Here is a 19,215-nt window from a genome sequence, read left to right on the forward strand (position 1 = left end):
ACATCAGAACCACAATGAGATCATTACAGAGCTAGAGGATGGCTACAATTTTTTTAAATATAGGAATAATCCAAAACGCTGGCCAACATCCAGAAAAAGTGGAATATACATTGCAGGTGGAAATATAAAATGGCGCAGCTACTCTGGGAAACACCACAGCAATTAATTAAAAAAATAAAAAAGACTAAACATGCGAGTAGCATGGGACCCAGAAACTGCACTCCTGAGCATTTATCCCAGTGAAATGAAACTCACATTCACGTAAAACCCCACACACAAATGTTTTAATGCCACAAATGTTTACTCATCCTAGCCAAACCTGAAACAACCCAGATATCCTTCAACAGGTGAATGGACAACCTAACTATGGTACGTCAAAACCACGAGATTTTAGTCACCAGAGGAACACACCACTGATCTGTGTAACATCTTGGCCAACCCTCTAGAGAATCATGCTAAGGCAGAAAAGCCAACCCAAAGAGGGCATCTATGATTTCATTTATAGAGCGTTCTTGAAATGATGAAAGTATAGAAATGGAGAACAGATTCTCAATTGCAGGAGTTGAGCCTAGGAATGGGAGTGAGGTGGGTATGACTTTAAAAGGGCAACATGTTGGGGCACCTGGGTGGCTTAGTCGGTTAAGCGTCCGACTTTCGCTTAGGTCATGATCTCGTGGTTAGTGGGTTCGGGCCCTGCGTCGGGCTCTGTGCTGACTGCCAGCTCAGAGTCTGGAGCCTGTTTCAGTCTGTGACTCCCTCTCTCTCTGACCCTCCCCTGCTCACGCTGTCTCTCTCTCTCTCTCTCCTAGAAATAAATAAAACATTAAAAAATAATATTAATAAAAAATAAATAAGTAAATAAATAAAAGGGCAACATGTGGGGCGCCTGGGGGGCTCAGTCGGTTGAGCATCCAACTTCAGCTCAGATCATGATCTCATGGTGCGTGAGTTCGAGCCCCGTGTCGGGCTCTGTGCTGACAGCTCAGAGCCTGGAGCCTGCTTCGGATTCTGTGTCTCCCTCTCTCTCTCTGCCCCTCCCCTGCTCATGCTCTGTCTCTCAAAAATAAACATTTAAAAAATTTTTAAATAAATATAAATAAAAGGGCAACACGAGTTTTCACTGTGGTGTGGAAATGCTCTGCGCCTCAACTGTCGACGCTTCTGGGTTGTGAGTTGAACTATAGCTTCACAAAGTTACCGCTGGGGGAGAGGGCACTGGGTAAAGGGCACACAGGACTTCTCTGCATTAATTCTTATGGGTGGGTGTGAATCTATAAATTATATCAAAATTAAAATTTCTAATATTAGAAAATAATAGAAAAATATTAGGGAAAAAAGTAAAGGTGGTTTTATTTTTGGAGGAAAAGCACTGAGTCAGCAGAGTGTCTACATAGCATCCCATGTTGTCTTCAGTCCCAATTAAAACCCTGGGATTAATTCAAAGCTCCACCAAATGTAAAAGAGTAACATTCAACACCCAGGTGTTAACCATATCTATAGACAGGCAAAGATTAAAATTCAACTAAAATAATCTACGAGCATATATACATATATTTTTTTTTTTAATGTTTTATTTACTTCTAGGAGAGAGAGAGAGAGACAGCGTGAGCAGGGGAGGGTCAGAGAGAGAGGGAGTCACAGATTGAAACAGGCTCCAGGCTCTGAGCTGGCAGTCAGCACAGAGCCCGACGCGGGGCTCGAACCCACGAACCGCAAGATCATGACCTAAGCGAAAGTCAGACGATTAACCAACTAAGCCACCTAGGCACCCCCGAGCATATATATTTTTGCATCCCAAAGTCTAAAAGGCAATGGATAGGTAGGTGAATTATGTTACCTAGTGAGTTCCAGTTTAACCTCTTATATCCGGACCTAAACACTCTTATTAATTCCTGGGAATGATCGTCGAGAAGAAGAGCCTCTGCCTCGTTTAACTTTCCTAGGAGCATGTGATAATGATCCAACATACGCTGTATTCCGTCTGTGTACCTGTGCGTTACAGGAAAGTCATTGATGTGAGGACACACGACAGAGCTTGTAAACAGCCTAACTTTTATCTAGGTTACAAAAGACCTTTAACCAGCCTAATCAATGCCAACCTTCCCGCTAACTTCCCTTTCTGGAAAAGAGCGGTCTACTTCTCATTAGGAAGTATCATTTAACACGTAAAAGGTCTGTCATTGTTACTTCCAAGTGAACGGATAGACACACAGTTCACACGTTGCTTCGTTTTAATTTCCAGCGTGGTAAACATTGGTAGCTATAAAATGCAGAAAAATGAAACAGGAGGGGGGTGGGGTTCTCCATTTTTAATGGAAAGAGGTGGAAAGGGGTCCCAAGATCAAAAAGATTCCTGTTGATTTAGGAGACGAATTTTTTTACCTAAGAAACTTGTCTTCCTGGAGAGCCACGTTTCTTGCTAACTCGGAGACGGGGAATCCTAACTGCTCCAAGTACTTTGTTTCGTTAATAATCTCCCTGAGAGCGGGTGAGAAGTTGATTACAAACACAGTCCCCTTGTCGGAGTTCGCGACGTCTTCGGCAACACTAGAAGTCTGTGGAAGAGACGTTTCACGGTCACGGGCACGGCAAGGACGCTCCAAGAGACGGGCCAGCCCCAAGTTAAACGTAAATTTGCAAAAGATTAGCGTAGGGCCCTTGACGCCCTGACACACGGGGAAGCTGGCCGGAGCTGGCTAGAACACGTATTTTGTTCAGTGAACAGGTTTTAAAGAATTCAACTTGGCCACCCACGTTCACAAGTTGGCCCATCACATGCACATCCAGAATTCCGGCTTCCCCCGAAACACTGCGAGCTCAGCTAAGGTGCTGCGAGCAGAGACTGGGGTGCGGTAGCAGCTGCCCCTTTTGATGGGACCGGAGCGACTCCGGTTCCCAGTCGGCCCACTCATTTCGCTACCCACTTCCGAAGTTCAGAGCCCCACAGGCGGGGACGCCACACTGCCCCCCCCCCCCAAGCTAGCGCCTCTCTGTGGAGCCTCTGCTGTGCATCAGGCTGTGGCGAAAGCGCTCTGGAGTCGCACGAAAGGGGGTCTTTTCTGTAGCTCAACTGTCAGCTGTTTCACACCCGGTTCAACTGATACTTTGAGTGTTGATGTCATCTGATCCGACTCATTTCACAAATGGGGAAACTGAGGCTCAGTGTGAAGCCACTCGCCCACAGAGTCGGCAGGGCTGCCGGACTCAGGCGTGTTTCCTAACCGTGACGTTGTGCTGCCTCCGGCGTCTCCCCCTCTGCCTCTCCTCTGCTCCCCTGACCACCTCGTCCCTGCTTTGCCTTCCATTCTGGAAATACCGATCAACGGCAAACGGCATCAACAAGCCAGACACCTCCGGAAAATCGCAGCCGCCCTCATCTGACCTGAGCGCCACAATCCGGACGAGGACTGGAAACACGCACCTTAGTAAGCAGACTCTTCTTCATGAGATTCGGCAAGACCTGCTCCGTGACCTCTTTCCACAGCTCGTACTTTCTGTTCTCATAGTCCTTCATCATTCTGCCCATGTCCAAGTACTTCTGCCTCACCTGTCAAAGAACTCAGGCAACTGTCAGTTTGTCCTCAGAAATAACACTTTTTCCTCTTTCTCTCTCTCACGCTATTAAAAAAAAAAAAAAACAACCAAGATCTGTCACCACATTTTGCACAAGGAAGTATGCAGATTCCCACAAATTTTAGACGGTGTGTAGGAGATGGTAAGGCTTGAAATCCAGGCCAATGAGCAGAAATCAGCAGACCTCAGCCCAAGAGCCAAGAATGGCTTTTACCTTTTGATTTTATTTTTAATATTTTTGAGAGAGAGAGAGAGACAGAGAGTGAGCAGGGGAGGGGCAGAGAGCGAGGGAGACACAGAATCCAAAGCAGGCTCCAGGCTCCGAGCTGTCAGCACAGAGCCCAACACGGGGCTCGAACCCACAAACCGTGAGATCATGACCTGAACCGAAGTTGGACGCTTAACAGACTGAACCCCCCAGGCGTCCCTAATCTCTGGACCTTTAAAGAAAACGTTTGTCAATCCCTGCGATACAACATACAAAACTCCGTGGGCGGGGGAGGGACAGTATTATCAGAAATATGGTCACCCTCCAGAGAAGCTGAAGATCAAGTTCAAGGAGAAGGCCATGTGCCTGTTACCTGGAAGGGGTCGTGTGTATCAGGATGCCAAAGATGAAGAACATAAAAGGTAGTTTTCGTCCTGAGCCCAAAATCAGGGACCACAGGAAAGACCTTCTAAGTCTTAGGCTTGGATGTGCTGGTCACATGGCAGCTCTGGGCAGCCCGTGACACCCCCCCCGGGGGCCACTCCAGCAAAGCGACATACCTCTCTTCCTCGGTCACTCTCCAGTATCTCCTCCACTTCCTGGAACCTAAGGATGGTGTGCTTGATCCGAAAGAACAGGGACCGCTCCCAGTAGATGGCACCGGCCACTGGCGGGTGGTTCTTATACAGCGGTGGGTTGTCCAGGTTCTGAACAAAGAGCTTATTAACTATGTCGATCTGAAAAGCAATCAAAAGTACTCCGTGATATGCATCAGCATGTTCGCCAAGAACGACTGAACTTGAGATGTGTGTCTTTACTTTTTTTTTTAATATTTATTTATTTTAGAGGGGGGGGGAGAGAGAGAGAGACGATGCCAGGGCAGAGAGGGAGGGAGAAAGAATCCCAAGCAGGCTCCACGCTGTCAGCACAGAGCCTGGCGTGGGGCTCAAACTCATGAACCGTGAGATCATGACCTGAGCTGAAACCATGAGTCGGATGTTCGACTGAGCCACCCAGGTGCCCCAAATTTACCATCTTTAAATGCATTTTGGTGGCATTAGGCACATTTGCACTGTCCCACAAGCACCAGCAGTGTCCCTCTCTAGAGCTGGGTCATCTTCTCAAACTGACACACTGACCCATGAGACGCTAACCCCCCTCCCCCTCCCCCAGCCGCTGGCGCTCACCACTCTTTCTGCCGCTGTGAATGCGACTCCTCTAAACACCTCACGGAGGTGGAATCATACAGTTGTTGGGATTTTTTAGACTGGCTTATCTCACGGACATAATGCCTTCAGAGCTGACCACGTTGTAGCGTGTGTCAGAATGTCCTTTCTTGGGGCGTCTGGGGGGGGCTCAGTCGGTTAAGCGTCCCGACTTCGGCTCAGGTCATGATCTCACGGTTTGTGAGTTCGAGCTGCACGTCAGGCTCTGTGCTGACAGCTTGGAGCTTGGAGCCTGCTTCGGATTCTGTGTCTCCCTCTCCTTCTGCCCCTCCCTTGCTCGTGTTCCTTCTCTCTCTCTCTCTCTCTCAAAAATAAACATTAAAATAAAACTTTAATAAATAAAAATTTAAAAAAGAAAAAGAACGTACTTCCTTTCTAAGGCTGAAAACATTCCATTGTATGGATAGACCACATTTTATGTATCCATTCATCTATCACAGTTTGGGAGTTCAGGCCCTGCATTGAGCTCTGCCCTGACAACACAGAGCCTGGTTGGATTCTCTCCCTCTTCCCCTCCCCTGCTCGTGCGCTCTCTCTCTCTCTCTCTCTCTCAAAATAAACATTTTTAAAAACCACTGTTTCCATTTTTTAGGGTATATACCCAGAAGTGGACTTGCTTGACCACATGGTCTGAACCAGTATTTTATTATCTTATTTTTTAGGTTTATTTATTTTTGAAAGCGAGAGATAGGGCACTAGTGGGAGAGGGGCAGAGAGAGAGAGAAGGAGAGAGAAACACAGAATCTAAAGCAGCCCCAGGCTCTGAGCCGTCACCACAGAGCCCGACATGGGGCTCAAACTCACGAACCGTGAGATCATGACCTGAGCTGACGTCAGACACCTAACCGACTGAGCCACCGAGGTGCCCCTGGACCTGCGTTTTAAAAGAAGTATCTCCACACTCTCATCTGGGTGATTAGATGTGGGAGACAGAATAACAGCCCCTCCAATAATGGCCCTGATCCTCAGAATCCGTGAATACGCTACATGACACGACCAAGGGGAACTGAGGCTGACAGTCAGCTGACCTGACGACAGGACAATGACCGTGGCTGATGTGAGCGGGCCCAGTGTAATCACAAGCGCCCTCACGAACGGAAGGAGGTAGCAGAAGACAGGGTCAGAGTCTTGCCCTAGATGGAAACGGGACTAGCCACTGCTGGCTTTGATGACTGAAAGGGGCCATGAATCTCTAGAAGCTTGGGGGGGGGGGGGGGGGGGGGGGGGGGGGAAAAAAAAGGGGGGGGGGGGGGGGGGGGGGGGGGGGGGGGGGGGGGGAGGTGAAAAACAAGGACACTGATTCTCCCTAGAGACTCCAGAAAGGATACAGCTCTGCTGATTCCTGGTTTTCAACCCAATGCAACCACAGCCGACTTCCTACCTTCAAAGCTGCGTGGAAGATAACAAACAGTTTTTACTGCAAAGTTTGTAGTCTCTTTTACTACACGAAGAGGAAACCACATATTCGGAGATCACTTTATCCCTTTATATTATGCTAACTGATGGTGACCAAATTATTCCACATATTCTCACTGTATCCTCTGAATAAGATGATAAGATTTATTTTATTTTTTATTTTTTTGGTCTATTTCTCCCGCTAGATACCGACTTCTTTGAAGAGAGAATCTGTGTTTCGTTCATCTGTCTCTTGTGCCTAACAGCATACTTGGAAATATGTGAGCATCGATACATTATTCTGAATTATATGTAAATACATACATGACCTTGGCACACAGGTGGCTAGAACTTCTGCTGTTATCAATGTGATTATTACAACTACGAACTCACACAGAGCCCTTCACAATGTAAGGTACAGAATACTGTTCTTGATAAATCCTTAGTGAATTTCTTCACTGAATAAACAGGCCCCCTTTGTTTTGGTTATCTGTGGCGTGTGACACGCTAATTTGGGAAAATTACACAGTCTCTGAATTTGAATAGGAGAGACGGATAATGGCCTGATTCAACCCTCCACATTTTGCCAAGTGCCTTTTACGGCCACGGCACCTATAGATCTTTCTATTACCTCTTTACAATACTGCGCCAGGATATCGTTAAACTTCATCATCATTTGCCGGTTAATAGCTTCCCGTGAACGAATATGCTTAAATTTTAAAAGCATGTCAAATGCTGCTTCAGCTGATCGAAGGGTCTTAAAAGATTCATCAATAAAATGTTTTGCTTCTTTCTCAATAACCTGCCAAAAAAAAAAAAAAGCAAAAGTCAAAAACAGAGCACTCGTCTCCCTGTAATATTCCTGTAAAAACAAAGTGGCAAGAAATAAGCAGAAAACAAATTCATGACTTGAGACGGATTTCATAGCGAAAGCTGGCACTCAGTTAAAAATGGCAGACTGGCTCCAGTGGTTTTCTGTTCCCCTCCCCTCATTCCGTTCAAAATGGTAGGAAGAAAAAACAATTTTTTTTAATTTAATGTTTTATTTATTTCTGAGAGAGAGAGAGAGAGAGGCAGCATGAGCAGGGGAGGGTCAGAGAGAGAGGGAGACACAGAATCTGAGGCAGCTCCAGGCTCCGAGCCGTCACCATAGAGCCCGACGTGGGGCTCAAACCCACGAACTGTGAGATCATGACCTGAGCCGAAGTTGGACTCTTAACTGAGTGAGCCACCCAGGTGCCCCGAAAAAACAATTTTTTAAGTGTTAACTCCTATAAACAAAGCAGGAGAGGACATCACAGCAGAGCAGAGAGTCCAGGAGTTTTAGGCAGACGGAAAGTAACTCTACAGAAAGCAGACGGTTACAAGCTAATGCTGGCGACAGGGGGACAGGCAGGTCCCCGCTTACTCCCCACGAAACCTCCATGAACATTTGGAGACCCCAGGCCCCCCAAGGCGAGGGGCAAACACAGGATCTCCGCCCTGCACAGCCAGGCCACCATGCATCCTCTATGCCCTCATCCCGCCCCAGTCTCTGAAGAGAGGAAGGTTACTTCTAGAAAAATTAAATCAGAAGGACAGCAGAGTTGTTATAATGCTAGAGGCTAGAAATCAATGAACAATACCTTTAATATCTAAAGAAAAGTTGTTTCTTTCTTTCTTTCCTTTTTTTTTAAGTTTTGAGAGACAGAGAGCGCACAAGCAGGGGAGGAGCAGAGAGATAGGAAGAATCCGAAGCAGGCTCCATGCTATCAGCACAGAGCCCGATGCAGGGCTTGAACCCATGAACCGTGAGATCATGACCTGAGCCGAAATCAAGAGTTGGACACCCAACCGACATAGCCATCCACGTGCCCCCGAAGAAAAGTTATTTCAACCTTAAATTCTGTCCCTAACTTTATATTTCAGAATTCAAACAAGACTTAAAAACTAGATGTCCCACGAAACCTTTCTTAGGAAGAGACTAAAAAATGCTCCAGCAAAACAAAGGCCTAAACAAGAAAAGAAGAAGATGTGAAATCCAGAAAACAGGATCCAACACAGATGAGAAAAGATGGGAAGTCCTAGGGTGGCCGCTTTGCAGTAAATCTAAAGAGCCAACAGTATAGACTAGAGCAGAAAGACTGGGAGCTCTGGGAAAAGGCCTCTAGGAAAATATTAGCACCGGTATTTTTAAGCAAACAGAACCCATTATTGATAGATATGTGGCAGAGATGTTACAGCAGTTGGAACAAAAATAATGAGTATGTAAACAACCAGGCAAATAAAAATAAAAGCAATGATTAACCTCAAGAACAACGAAGGGTTGAACAAGAAAGGTAGTGTGGTTATGATGTGCTTCTCGGCTCAGCGGTGAACAGTATTTGCACAGACACAACGAGCAAACCACTAACCATTAATTTAACCAAAAGTTATGATAAATCTATGTTAGATGACAGAGAGGCAAAGGTTGCTGGGATAGGAAGACAGGTAAGTCTGTATCTACTCGGAAAAGTTAACAGATGTCTAAAACTCATTACATTAGATAAATGAGGAATTACCACACTGGCAAGTTCTTTAGGAAATATGAAGGTAAACAACAAAAGAAACCTCTAGAATTGTGAAAAATGACAGCAAGAACAGGAACGGAGAAGAGTTAAGCATTAGCCTTTGAGTATTACTTGACAAAGTGACTTTAATGAAAAATTCAATTTAAAAAATTAGTAACACTTAGGGGACCTGAGTGGCTCAGTCAGTTGACCGTCTGACTTCAGCTCAGGTTGTGATCTCAAAGTTTGTGGGTTTGCGCCCAGCATCAGACTCTGAGCTGACAGCTTGGAGCCTGGAGTCTGCTTCAGATTCTGTGTCTCCCTCTCTCTCTGCCCCTCCCCTGCTTGTGCGTGCACACGCTCACTCTCTCTCTCTCAAGCTTAACATTTTTTAAAATAAAATTAGTGGGGCGCCTGGGTGGCTTAGTCGGTTAAGCGTCCGACTTTCATTTAGGTCATGATCTCGCGGTTCGTAGGTTCGAGCCCCACGTCAGGCTCTGTGCTGACTGCCAGCTCAGAGCCTGGAGCCTGCTTCAGAGTCTGTGACTCCCTCTCTCTCTCTGACCCTCCCCTGCTCACGCTGTCTCTCTCTCTCTCCTAGAAATAAATAAAACATTAAAAAAAAAATTTTTTTTTAAATAAATTTAAAAAAATAAAATAAAAAAAAAATTATTAACACTTTAAAATGGAAATGTTTAGATAACCCAGAAAGAAGTCTGGGTTGTCCATATAAAAAGATAATCTGATTATAAAAACAATTACTCAAGACCTAAAATGGGGACACTGTTGACGTGGTTCCCATGTGAAGCTGAAAGAGTAAGCGTGATGGCCCATCCCCCATCCTATCACGCTGTGTGGAGTGAAATCATATTCTCAGCTATGGCCTCTCTTTGGCAGGCTCTGTCTCCGCCGCACCCCAGGCCACAACCCCCTATATCATCTTCCCACTTCCTATCATTCCCCAGCCTAAATCAGCCTATGTGTAACCAGAAGAACCTTCCTCAACCATAATTCTGATTACCTCACTCAACAACCTTCAGTGGCTCCCCACTGCCTACTAAATTAAATCCCATTCTTTAGCCTATGTCCTCTCCAATGATACAACCAAACCACCTTTGCCGAAATGCTACTATATATAGCTTGATTTAACCTTATTCTGCCTAGAGACAGGAATGGAGACAGAAGATTAAGGAATGTTCATTTTTACCTTATATTCCTCTGTACCATTTCTTTTGGTTTATTTAAATTCAAGTTAGTGGACATTCATGTAGTATTGGTTTCAGAAGTAGAACCCGGTAATTCACCGCTTATATACACCACTCAGTGCTCATCCCAGCAAGGGCCCTTCCTTAATGCCCATCACCCATTTTCCCCTCTACCCGCCACCCCCCCCCCCCACATCAACCTTTATTCTCTGTATTTAAGAGTCTCTTATGGTGTTGTTTCTGTTTTTTTACAAGTAAGCACGTATTACTTTTTGTGATTAAAAAAACATCCCAAGCATAACTAAACAAATTTAACATGGGGGAAACATGGGATCCACTTCCAAGATCAAATCCACAGATGTGCTACTTGCCAGAACTTCAATCTTGAATTCATCCATCACGTATTTCCAGTACTGGGAAGACTCGATGCTGAAGGGGTCAAAGGTCAGGTTTTCCATGGGGGTGACCAGGCTGTCCACCCTGCACAGGACATCGTCGATGCGCTTGGGATCCCCCGTCACTGCCTTTAGTTCTGGACCAAATATATTGTAAAATTCCTCCAAAACCTGTCCAAACAAACAAAACACAGGGAAGTTGACTTTCGGCTTTCCACGAGTGCCTTTAATGTTTATTTTTGAGAGAGAGAGAGAGAGTCAAGCAGGGAGAGGCAGAGAGAGAGGAGGAGACACAGAATCTGAAACAGGCTCCAGGCTCTGAGCTGTCAGCACACAGCCCGACGTGGGGCTCGAACTCACAAACTGTGAGATCATGACCTGAGCCGAAATCGGAGGCTTACCCAACTGAGCCACCCAGGCGCCCCTCTCATGAATGTTTTCACTACACATGGATTGCGTGTCTAGATTTGCCTGAAGGCAAGATCATGTCACACAGGCAACTTCCTCAAGGTCTAAGAACTCTGATACTGTGCCCACTGCACATGACAAAATCCAGATGTCCTGACCCAGTCTGCAAGGTCTGCATGCTCAGGCCCTGGCCTACCCAGCTCCTTCCCGCCCCACCCCCCACGCCCCGCCCCCTTGCAGCCTCCCTGGCCCGCTTTTACTTCCACATTCCTTTCTGTCACAGGGCCTTTGTATTTGTGGTTCAAATTGCCTAGCTAGCTACTACTCGTCCCTGAACATCACCTGGTCATGTCCAAGCACACAGCCCAAGGGCCCCAACAACAGAGCAGGTACTAAGCTGCACCTACGTGTTTATACGATGATTACGTCTGCCATCCTTCCTCTAACAGATTGTAAACTCCATGAAACCACAGACTATGGAGGTATTTGCCGGGCCAGCTTCAGAGGCGAGCGGCCCAGGCAGGTACACAGGACCCCAGTCTCAGAGGACGCCGTGCTGGGTTTAAGGATCTGCTAAGAAGGTCTTGAAATTCTTGATAATTTTATCTTTTTCTTTTTTTTTAATGTTTATTTTTGGGAGAAAGAGAGAGTGGGGGAGGGGCAGATAGCAAGGAAGACAGAGGATCTGAAGGGCACTTCACGCTGTCAGCACAGAGCCCGACGCGGGGCTCGAATTCACAAAATGTGAGATCATGACCTGAGCCAAGGTCAGAGGCTTAACCGACTGAGCCCCCCAGGCCTTCGGTAATTTTGTCTTTGAACGTGTGTTTCGTAAATGAAACCTAATAGGGCAGTCGTGCACACATACGAGCAGATACGTGGGATCGGTGTGTCTCCTGCCTCTCCAGGGAAATCCTTGCTACAGGGATAAGAGACCTAAAATCTAGTCAGGCTGGAAAAATAAAATGCTGTGACTGAGAGGCAGAACCGACACGATAGAGTCACAACAAGGACTGAAGACACAGAGGAGAGAACAGGCGGGAGAGAAGATGCAAGCTTTCAGGATGGGTTAACAAATAAAAAGGCCCATCAACATGTCACTTATAAGAGACTCATTTTAGACCCAAAGACACATCCAGATTGAAAGTGAAGGGGTAGAGAGGCGCCAAGGTGGCTCAGCCGGTTAAGCGTCCGACTTCGGCTCAGGTCATGATCTCACGGTTCGTGGGTTTGAGCCCCACGTCGGGCTCTGTGCTGACAGCTCGGAGTCTGGAGCTGCCTCAGATTCTGTGTCTCCCTCTCTCTCTGCTCTTCCCCACCTCAAGTTCTGTCTCTCTCTCTGCCTCAAAAATAAACATTAAAAAAAAAAAAAAAAAAGTCTATGAAAGTGAAGGGGTAGAGGACCATCTACCATCCTGATAACTTCAAAAGAAACCCAGGGTAGCCATACTTATATCAGACAAACTAGATTTTAAATCAAAGACTATAACAAGAGATGAAGAAGGGCCCTATATCATAATAAAGTGCTCTATCCAACAAGAAGGCCTAACAGTTGTAAATATTTATGCCCCCAAATTGAATTACCCAAATATATAACAATTAATAAAAAACAGAAAGAAACTTATTGATAATAATACAGCAATAGTAGAGAACCTTAACACCCCACTTACAGCAACAGACAGATCAACTAAGCAGAAGATCAACAAGAAAACAATGGCTTTGAATGATACACTGGACCAGGTGGACTTAATAGATATATTCAAAACATTTCATCCTAAAGGAGCAGAATACACAGTCTTTTCAAGTGCACATGGAACATTCTCCAGAATAGATCACATACTGGGTCACAAATCAGCCCTCGGCACATATAGAAAGATTGAGATCATACCATGCATATTTTCAGAGCACAACACTAAGAAACTTGAAGCCAACCACAAGAAAAAAAATTTTGGAAAGAGCACAAATACATCGAGATTAAAGAACATGCTACTAAAGAATGAATGTGTCAACCAGGAAATTAAAGAAGAAATTTAAAAGTACATGGCAGCCTGTTTCAGATTCTGTCTCCCTCTCTCCCTGCCCCTCCCCCACTCATGCTCTGTGTCTGTCTCAAAAATAAACAAATTATTTTAAAAAAGAATTTTTAAAAAAAAATACATGGAAGCAAGTGAAAATGAAAACATGACAGTCCGCAACCTCTGGGATGCAACAAGGGCAGCCATCAGAGGGAAGTATATTGCAATGCAGGCCTCACCCAAGAAGCAAGAAAAGTCTCAAATACACAACCCAACCTAACAACTTAAGGAGCTAGAAAAAGAACAGCAATTAGAGCCTAAAACCAGCAGAAGAAAGGTAATAATAAAGATTAGAGCAGAAGTAAATGATACAGAAATTAAAAAAAAAAAAACAAAAACAGAACAGATCAACAAAACTAGGAGCCGGTTCTATGAAAGAATTAACAAAATTGTCAAACCCCTAGAGCCAGACTTACCAAAAAGAGAAAGGACACAAAAAATAAAATCATGAATGAAAGAGAAGAGATCACAACCAACACCACAGAAACACAAATGATTAAAAGAGAACGTGAGCAATTCTATGCCAACAAACTGGGCAATCTGGAAGAAATGGATAAACTCCTAGAAGCATACAAACTACCAAAACTGAAACAGCAAGAAATGGAAAATTTGAACAGACCCATAACCGGTAAAGAAATTGAATAAGGAGGCACCTGGGTGGCTCAGTAGTTAAGCATCTGACTTTTGCTCAGGTCATGATCTCACAGTTGGTGAGTTCAAGTCCCACATCAGGTGAGCTCATACCCTGCTTTGGGTCAACTCAAGCACTGCATTGGGTGAGCACAAGCCCTACTTTGGGTAAGCCCCAGCTCTGCTTTGGGTAAAAATCACGAGCCCCAGTTGAGCCCCACTCCTCTCTCTCTCCCCCCGTCCTTCCCTCCCTCTGCCTGTCATGGGATCATTTCTCCCTCCCTCCCTCCCTGTCTTTGCCCCTCACTCATTTGTGCCCTCTTGAAAAAAAGAAAGAAAAGAAAGAAAGAAAGAGAGAGGGAGAGAGAGAGAAAGAGAGAAAAAGAAATTGAATCAGTAATCAAAAATCTCCCAATAAGCAAGAGTCCAGGGCCAGATGGCTTCCCAGGAGAATTCTACCAAACATTTAAAGAAGAACTGGGGTGTCTGGGTGGCTCAGTCGGTTAAGTGTCTGACTCTTGACTTCAGCTCAAGTCATGATCTCAAGGTTCATGAGTTCGAGCCCCACAGGGGGCTCCACGCTGAGCGTGCAGAGCCTGCTTGAGATTTTCTCTCTCTCTCCTCCTCCCACACCCATACTTGCACTCTCTCTCTCAAAATAAATAAACTTTAAAAAAGAAAGAAAGAAACAATAATACCTATTCTTCTGAAACTGTTCCAAAAAAACAGAAATGAAAGGAAAACTTTCAAACTCATTCTAGGAGGCCTGCATTATTACCTTGGTTCCAAAACCAGACAAAGACTCCACTAAAAAAGAGAACTATAGACCAACATCCTTGAAGAACATGGATGCACACATTCTCAACAAAATACTAGCAAATTGAATCCAACAGTACATTAAAAGAATTATTTGCCATGATCAAGCGGGATTTATTCCTGGGCTACAGAGATGGTTCAATATCCAAAAATCAGTGTGAGAGACCACAGTAACAGGACAAGAACCACCTGACCCTCCCAATAGATGTAGAAAAAGCATTTGACCAAACACAGCATCCTTCCTTGATAAAAACCCTCTAGAAAGTAGGGACAGAAGGAACATACCTCAACATCAGAAAGACCCACAGCTAATATCATCCTCAATGGGGAAAAACTGAGAGCTTTCTCCCTAAAGTCAGGAACACGACAGAGATGTCCACCCTCACCAATGCTGTTCAACACAGAGCTGGAAGTCCTAGCCTCCGCAATCAGACAACGGAAAGAAATAAAAGGCATCCAAATTAACAAGAAAAAAGCCAAGCTTTCACTCTTCACAGATGACATGGTACTCCATGGAGAAAACACAAAAGACTTCACCGAAGAATTTGCTAGATTCACTGATACGCGAATTCAGCAAAGTCACAAGATATAAAGTCAACATACAGAAGTCTGTTGCATTTCTTTTTTTTTTAATATTTATTTATTTTGGGGAGAGCACAAGCAGGAGAGGGGCAGACACAGGGGGACAGAGGATCTGAAGCAAGCTCTGCACTAACAGGCCGATGGCAGCGAGCCCGACAGGGGGCTTGAACTCACAAACCATGAGATCATGACCTGAGCTAAAGTCAGATATTCAACCAACTGATTGAGCCACCCAGGTGCCCCTGTTGCATTTCTATACACCAATAATGAAGCAGCAGAAAGAGAAATCAAAGAATCAATCCCATTACAATTACACCCAAACTCGTAACATATCTAGGGATAAACCTAACCAAAGAAGTAAAAAAAATCTGTACTCTGAAAACTATAGAACCCTTATAAAGGAAATTGAAGACACAAAGAAATGGAAAAACATTCCATGATCATGGACTGGAAGAACAAATATCGTTAAAATGTCTATACTACCCAAAGCAATCTATGCATTCAATGCAAGCCCTGTCAAAGTAACACCAGCATTTTTCACAGAACTAGAACTTAGAATTCTAAAATTTGTATAAAACCAGAAAAGACCTTGAATACCCAAAGTAATATTGAAAAAGAAAAGCAAAGCTGGAGGCATCACAATTCCAGACGTCAAGCTGTATTACAAAGCTGTAATCAGGGGCGCCTGGGTGGCTTAGTCGGTTAAGCGTTCGACTTTCGCTTAGGTCATGATCTCGCGGTTCGTGGGTTCGAGCCCCACGTCAGGCTCTGTGCTGACTGCCAGCTCAGAGCCTGGAGCCTATTTTGGAGTCTGTGTCTCCCTCTCTCTCTGACCCTCCCCTGCTCACGCTGTCTCTCTCTCTCTCTCTCCTAGAAATAAATAAAAATAGTTAAAAAAAATAAATAAAAAAAAATAAAAAGCTGTAATCAGCAAGACAGTATGGTACTGGCACAAAAATAGACACATAGATCAGTGGAACAGAATAGAGAACCCAAAAATGGACCCCACAACCATAGGCTCAACTAATTTTCAACAAAGCAGGAATGACTATCTAATGGAAAAAAGTCTCTTCAACAAATGGTGTTAGGAAAACTGGACAGCAACGTATACAGAAGAATGAGACGGGACCACTTTCTTACACCACACACAAAAATAAATTCAAAATGGATGAAAGACCTCAGTGTGAGACAGGGAACCATCAAAATCCTAGAGGAGAATATCTCTTTGACCTTGGCCATAGCAAGTTCTTTTTTTTTTTTTTTTTTTTTTTTTTTTTTACTATTTTTATTTATTTCTAGGAGAGAGAGAGAGAGACAGCATGAGCAGGGGAGGGTCAGAGAGAGAGGGAGATACAGACTCTGAAACAGGCTCCAGTCTCTGTGCTGGCAGTCAGCACAGAGCCTGACGCGGGGCTCAAATCCACGAACCGTGAGATCATGACCTAAGTGAAAGTCGGACGCCTAACCGACTAAGCCATCCAGGCGCCCCTATAGCAAGTTCTTACTAGACATGTCTCCAGAGGCAAGGTAAACAAAAGCAAAAATGAACTATTGGGATTTCATCAAGATAAAAACCTTCTGTGCTGCAAAGGAAACAATCAACAAAAGGCAACTGACAGAATGGAAGAAGATATTTGCAAATAACATCTATTAAAGGGTTAGTATCCAAAATCTATAAAGAACTTACCTAACTCAACACCCCAAAAAAATAAATAATCCAGTGAAGAAATGGGCAGAAGACATGAACAGACACTTTTCCAAAGAAAATATCCAGGTGGCTAACAGATAGATGAAAAAGTGGTCAATATCACTATCAGGAAAATACAAATCAAAACCACAATGAGCTACCACCTCACACCTGTCAGAATGTCTAAAATTAACAACACAAGAAACAACAGGTGTTGGCGAGGATGCAGAGAAAAGTGAACCCCTTTGCACGGCTGGTGGGAATGCAGAGTGGTGCAGCCACTCTGGAAAACAGTATGGAGGTTCCTCAAAAAGTTAAAAATATAACTACTCTACAACCCAGCAATGGCACTACTAAGTATATATCCAAAGAATAAAAAAAACAAAAAACAAACACCAAAAAAACACTGATTCGAAGGGGCACATGCACCCCAATGCAGCGCTATCAACAATAGCCAAGCTATGGGAAAGAGCCCAAATGTCCTTCAACTGATGAATGGAGACGAGGCGGTATATATATGCAATGGGGATATTATCCAGCTATCAAAAGAATGAAATCTTGCCATTTGCAAGGACATGGAGGGAACTGGAGAGTATTATAGTCAGTGAAATAAGTCAAGGAAAGACAAACACTGTATGATTTCACTCACATACGGAATTTAAGAAACAAAACAAAAGGATCTTAGGGGGGAAAGAAAGAGAGGAAAACCAAGAAAAAGACTCTTAACCACAGAGAACACACTGATGGCTACCAGAGGGAAGGGTGTGGGAGGTGGCGAGCTACGGGATGGACATGAAGGAAGGCATTTGTTGTGATGAACACAGGGTGTTGTATGGAGGGGTTGAGTCTCTATATTGTATGCCTGAAACTAATATCGCACTGTACGTGAAATAACTAGAATTCAAATTAAAAACTTTGATAATTAAAAGAAATTTAATTGATAATTTAAAAAATTAAAAGAAGGGAGAGAAAACCAACTGAGTTAGCTGGGTGCCGCGTTGCCATGCCATTCTGGCAATAAGGACCTACGTCTGCACATTCAAGCCAACAAGTACAAACTGTGTCCTTTTAGTGATTCTGCATACGAGTCAAATGGCCTTTTATTTGCATTTTAAGCTAACACTGCACAATATAAATATGGATCATAAAATTCATGGAATACTTTAAATATTAATTTGAGAGAGAGAGTGCAAGCAGGGGAGGGGCAGAGAGAGGGAGAGAGAGAATCCCAGGCAGGCTCCGCACTGTCAGTGCAGAGCCGAACTGCACAGGGTCTTGAACTCCCAAAACGTGAGATTATGACCTCAGCTGAAATTAAGAGTCAAATGCTCAGGGTGCCTGGGTAGCTCTGTCGGTTAAGCATTCCACTTCTGTTCAGATCATGATCTCAGCTCATGGGTTCGAGCCCCGCATTGGGCTCTCTGCTGTCAGTGCAGACCCCACTTCGGACTCTCTGTCTCCCTCTCTCTCTGCCCCTCTCCCGCTTGCATGCTCTCTTAAAAATTTAAATATTCAAATTTCCCAGGGCGCCTGGCTGGCTCAGTCGGTTAAGCATCCGACTTCGGCTCAGGTCACGATCTCACGGTTCGTGGGTTTGAACCCCGCATCGGGCTCTGTGCTGACAGCTCGGAGCCTGAAGCCTGTTTCAGATTCTGTGTCTCCCTCTCTCTCTGTCCCTCCCCACTCATGCTCTGTTTCTCCCTGTCTCAATAATTAATAAATAAATAAATAAATATTCAATTTCCCTTCACTTTCTTTCCTCTGCTACAGTCGTGGCAAACAGAAAATAAAGCCTGTTGAGGCAAGAGATGTCAAAAGAAAGGGAAAAGCTTTATATTTTAACACTTTTGATACATTTTTTTCCTGCTTTTTGAACAAGAGGCCCCGCTCCTGTTCGCACTGGGCAACGTGGGCTCCGTGGCTGGCCCTGGTAGCAAGCACGGGCGCCGGCACGAGTGAGCTGTCCACAAAGACTAACAATGGATGGAGGGATGGACCTTCGTGAGACACAGAACTGTGGATAATTCATCCACCCGGCCACCAAACCCTTTGGCCGTTCGTTCAAAAGAGAGCGATCAGATCAACGAGGAGTTACTGGAGGACAGGTAGCGGCTGAAGCAACGGGCGGGATGACGTGGCGTCAGGAGAGAGTAAGGAGAAGAAGTCTTGGGCTGGACTTCGAGAAATCCCAACACTGACCAGAAAGACAGAGGGAAGAGGAATTCGCAGAAGCTACACGGCAGGGGTGGCCGGAGGCCGGAGGACAGGTGAAAGCAGGGTGAGGGAGGGACGTCTCCGAAGACGAGGAGGAGGTGCAAGAGGTCTGGTGTGTTCCAGTACCTTCCAGTACATTCTGTGTGCTCTCTCATTTCTCCCCGCCGGCCCCCGCCCATCTCCTGGCTTCCACCTGACACGGACAGCGGGCCAAGCTGCTTTCCACGGGGCCAAGTCCCGAGCGCAGCCACCTTTCCGCGCCTCAGAGAACAC

The 19,215-nt window shown here is 45.0% G+C and overlaps 1 protein-coding gene across 1 annotated transcript in view; it reads right to left on the reverse strand.

The window, feature by feature from the left end:
* The window catches only part of DNAH10 (dynein axonemal heavy chain 10), a 143,977-nt gene that overhangs the window by 100,820 nt on the left and 23,942 nt on the right, over positions 1-19,215 (reverse strand). Inside the window, exons 11-16 of the mRNA XM_039218596.1 lie at positions 10,507-10,701; positions 7,034-7,204; positions 4,342-4,518; positions 3,422-3,547; positions 2,383-2,555; positions 1,838-1,989 (exon numbers count right to left, since the gene is read on the reverse strand). Coding sequence (XP_039074527.1) covers positions 1,838-1,989; positions 2,383-2,555; positions 3,422-3,547; positions 4,342-4,518; positions 7,034-7,204; positions 10,507-10,701 — 994 coding nt within the window. The remainder of the gene's footprint in view (positions 1-1,837; positions 1,990-2,382; positions 2,556-3,421; positions 3,548-4,341; positions 4,519-7,033; positions 7,205-10,506; positions 10,702-19,215) is intronic.

This window comes from Hyaena hyaena, unplaced genomic scaffold (assembly GCF_003009895.1).
Source record: "Hyaena hyaena isolate Hyena2069 unplaced genomic scaffold, ASM300989v1 scaffold_0, whole genome shotgun sequence".
Taxonomy (NCBI): Eukaryota; Metazoa; Chordata; class Mammalia; order Carnivora; family Hyaenidae; genus Hyaena; species Hyaena hyaena.